Genomic DNA, 3,648 nt, shown 5'->3' with positions numbered 1-3,648 from the left:
AAAGGATTGTTTGGCTGCTCTTGACTTTTCCTGGCCAAGGAAATATTATTATTCCAAGGGTTATCACTTCTAGAAGAGTAAATTAAACTTAGTTTAACTTAATTGATTTTAATTTTTAAATTTTTGATAGACTTTTAGCCTTGCAAATGAATTTGAATTACTACATGTAGATTTGTATATATTTGAGGAATTTGAAAGGCATGAGTGAAGTGATTTGCTGCTCTTTTTTTATTATTATTATTTTTACAATATATACTTTTATAATTTTACAATAAGTTTTTATCATTAATGACTTGCTATAAGAAAAATAATATTATTAATTTTAATAAAATATCTTACCACCTTAATTGTTCGTTTAATAATTTTTTAAAAACTTAACAATATTGACAATATCATATATATTGTAGAATTTAAATCTCATAATAAGATCAATTTTTAATACTCGGCACGGCTTTAATAACAATATTACACTATCCGATTAATATACCACTTTATGTTAATCTATTTACACGTGCAAATTACAAACGAAAATTAATCTTCTAAACGTGTACACCTATACATGCATGATTTTATTAAAAAAATTTAAAATCAAGGCATACAACATATAATTCTAACACTTATTATGAAAATATAAACTACCTTGGGCTAAGTTCTATAGAAGTAAGCGTATTGTTCTCTACCCCTAAGGACTCACCCTCCAAATTAAGGGATGATACCCTTGGTGTTGCAGGCCACATGAACACTGGCTTCTCCAAGGGTACTAATGGTGGAAGTGCTTCCCCCATTAGAACTTGGAGCGCGGTTCTCATGGAAGGTCTCATGTGCGGGTTTGGATCACAACAAGCTAAACCAAGTTCAAACATACACTCAGCTTGTTGTTCGTTGAAATTCCCATTTAGCTTCGGATCAACAGCACTCACAACTATTTTCGATCTATAAAGTTCCCAAATCCAATCGACAAGATTGTTATTCGTAAGCCCATTTCCATTACCCTCAAGCTGAGCTCCTGGCATCCTCCCTGAGGCTACAACTAGTACCAAAACCCCAAAAGCGAATACATCAGTCTCTGCAGTCGAGTGCCCCATGAGTAAAATCTCGGGTGCCATGTAACCAGGTGTACCCATAAGCTCTTTAGTTGAATGGTGTGTTTGATCACCTTTTGTAAACATTCTAGCCAACCCAAAATCACCTAACCGAGCATTAAACTCTGAATCTAACATTATGTTGCTAGTTTTTATGTCTCGATGTAATACCCTTTTCGAGCACTCATGATGCAAATAATCAAGCGATTGAGCAACTCCACATATAATCCTATGCCTTGTTTCCCAACTTAGAATCACATTTTCATCATCGGAACAAATAAACTTATCAAGACTTCCATTAGGCATATACTCATAAACCAACAAAAGCTCGTTCTTCTCGTAACACCACCCTACTAACTCAACCAAATTCTTATGTCGGAGGTTACCAATTGTAGTAAGTTCCGCAATCAAATTTTGCTTCCCTTGACGAGAATTCTTAATTCTTTTAATCGCAACTTCATTCCCACCCAACGTTCCCTTATAAACAACTCCGAATCCCCCTCTACCAAGCTCATTACTCGGGCTAAAATTACCACTGGCATTCTTAACATCCCTTAACCTAAATCTCTTAGGACCTAACCCTGTCTCAATACTCTGCATATACAAATCCTCTTCATCCTTAACTTGTTTCGTTTTCCTTTGTTTTATGAACCATAACAACCCGACTAACACGCCCAATACAATCAAAATCGAACAACCAATCACAATCCAAACCCACAACAATCCTCGACTTTCTTTTCCTACATCTTCTCCATCGAACATCCACGATTTCACACAATTCTTCTCCCAACCCGATCCAGTAGAACCCGAAAATCCTACATAAACTTCACTAGGAAGATGCACAGAAAGATCAATTTTAACTGTCAGAATCTGCACAAAATCTGTGCCATTTCCCTTCTTAACAGACACATTCATAACCTTATTTGGACCATTATACATGATCATGACACTAAAATCAGTACCATTATCAATCCTTATATCAGTTTTGTTCAAAATCGAAACTTGTTCAACAGAATACACACTATTTACATTCAATCCAACATGGTTATCATCCAAATCTTCAGGGAAACTTTTTTTCGTGTCGAATTCGACAGCCACAATGTTCCCATCAGCAGAACCATTTGTCTTAGAATTGACTATTCCTAGCCACTGCCCAGAACTGTTTATGGGCAGATCATTATCCTTGGCTAAAACAAAGGCTAACCCATCACCGCCACCGCCATCCCCACCATCTAAGACTGCCTGAATGTTGAGCACAAATGTTGTGTTGAATGATGCAATTTTTTTTCCTTTCCATAAATAGAATTTTTGTTCGTGTAAGGACCTACCAGAAATGTTCAAGGTGTTCCCATTATCTGGGGTTACTTGTATGGCATTTTGAACTATGTAAGAATAATTAGACATTAAGAAATCTCCATTTATGGATTGATTGAAGGTTGTATAGTCAAATTTCAAGCATTTTGTTTGATGAAAAGTGGAAAAAATTACTAGGAAAACTAAAAAAAGGCTCATGTTGAGTGGTTTTTTCATAGTTTTATAAGAAAATGGAAATGGGTATTGTTTGATTTTGAATGTAGTGTTTTATAGACGAAGGGTTTGATTTATTGAGAGTTAGTCAATGAAATTAATTTTTGTTTTCGTGTAATGAAGTATTTGAATATAAGCATATGTAAAAAAAAATGAAGAAATAGAAAAGTTCATATGTTGACTATAAATCATGAAATAAGGTTATGAACATACATTGAACATAAATCATAATGTTTTTGAATTTAATAGTAAATTTGGAAGCTTCATGGGAACATACATGAACACTTTAATTTTGACATTTTGACATTCAACATACATTATCATCATCCTACCCGGTGTATTCCGTTCATAAAAAAATTATGGACAGGTATGGGGAGAGAAGGACGGCGGCAACTCATACCCATAAAGGAAAGCGCGGCCAAAAGAGCCCTGGCTCGAGAAACATAAGTAGACGTAGTTACACGGAAAAGATAAATTAGCTGTCTATAAATAAAATAAAAACTAGTAATAAGGAAACGAGAGAAGAAGGCAAGAACACCAAAAGATAATAAAAAGAAAATAGTATAAATCATAATGTAATGAAATAAGCTATATATTCTTTCTTTTAGAGGATTGATTGCTAATTGGCCGGTATGCTCTTGACTTTAAGCTAATCCATAAGAGGGCTATGGATAAATTAAATAGGCCAAAATAAAGGAGTTGAATTTTTGTTATTTATATAAGGGTATATTTGGCAAATGCTTTTTTGGTTGGTAAAAAAAAAAATATTTGAGATATGAATATTATGCCAGTAGAAAAGCCGACTGTTGAGCCAAAATCGAAAAATTATTATGATTAGTTTTTTCATTAACTTTTGACATTTTGCTTAACTTTTTTAGATAAAATATTCGACAATCAACCACTAATTATGAACATTTTCACAAGAACAGATTTAAATAACTGGATTAATTACAATTAACAAAAATACAATATTACTAGCCTATCAAATAAGCTAACACCCAATGCCAAAATAACATTCAATGCATTATTTGTGGTTCTG

General features: G+C 33.6%; 1 protein-coding gene across 1 annotated transcript; it reads right to left on the bottom strand.

Moving 5' to 3' along the window:
• Positions 1–428: 428 nt before the first annotated feature.
• On the bottom strand, positions 429–3,205 carry LOC130826316 (probable L-type lectin-domain containing receptor kinase S.5). The gene has a single exon (XM_057691937.1). It carries the CDS (start codon positions 2,610–2,612, stop codon positions 636–638), a length of 1,977 nt encoding a protein of 658 aa, XP_057547920.1. The 5' UTR covers positions 2,613–3,205; the 3' UTR covers positions 429–635.
• Positions 3,206–3,648: the final 443 nt, after the last annotated feature.

Source organism: Amaranthus tricolor, chromosome 10, assembly GCF_026212465.1.
Source record: "Amaranthus tricolor cultivar Red isolate AtriRed21 chromosome 10, ASM2621246v1, whole genome shotgun sequence".
NCBI classification, from domain to species: Eukaryota; Viridiplantae; Streptophyta; class Magnoliopsida; order Caryophyllales; family Amaranthaceae; genus Amaranthus; species Amaranthus tricolor.
The sequence above is the reverse complement of the archived record's forward strand: the minus strand, read 5'-3'. Positions and strand labels throughout refer to the sequence as shown.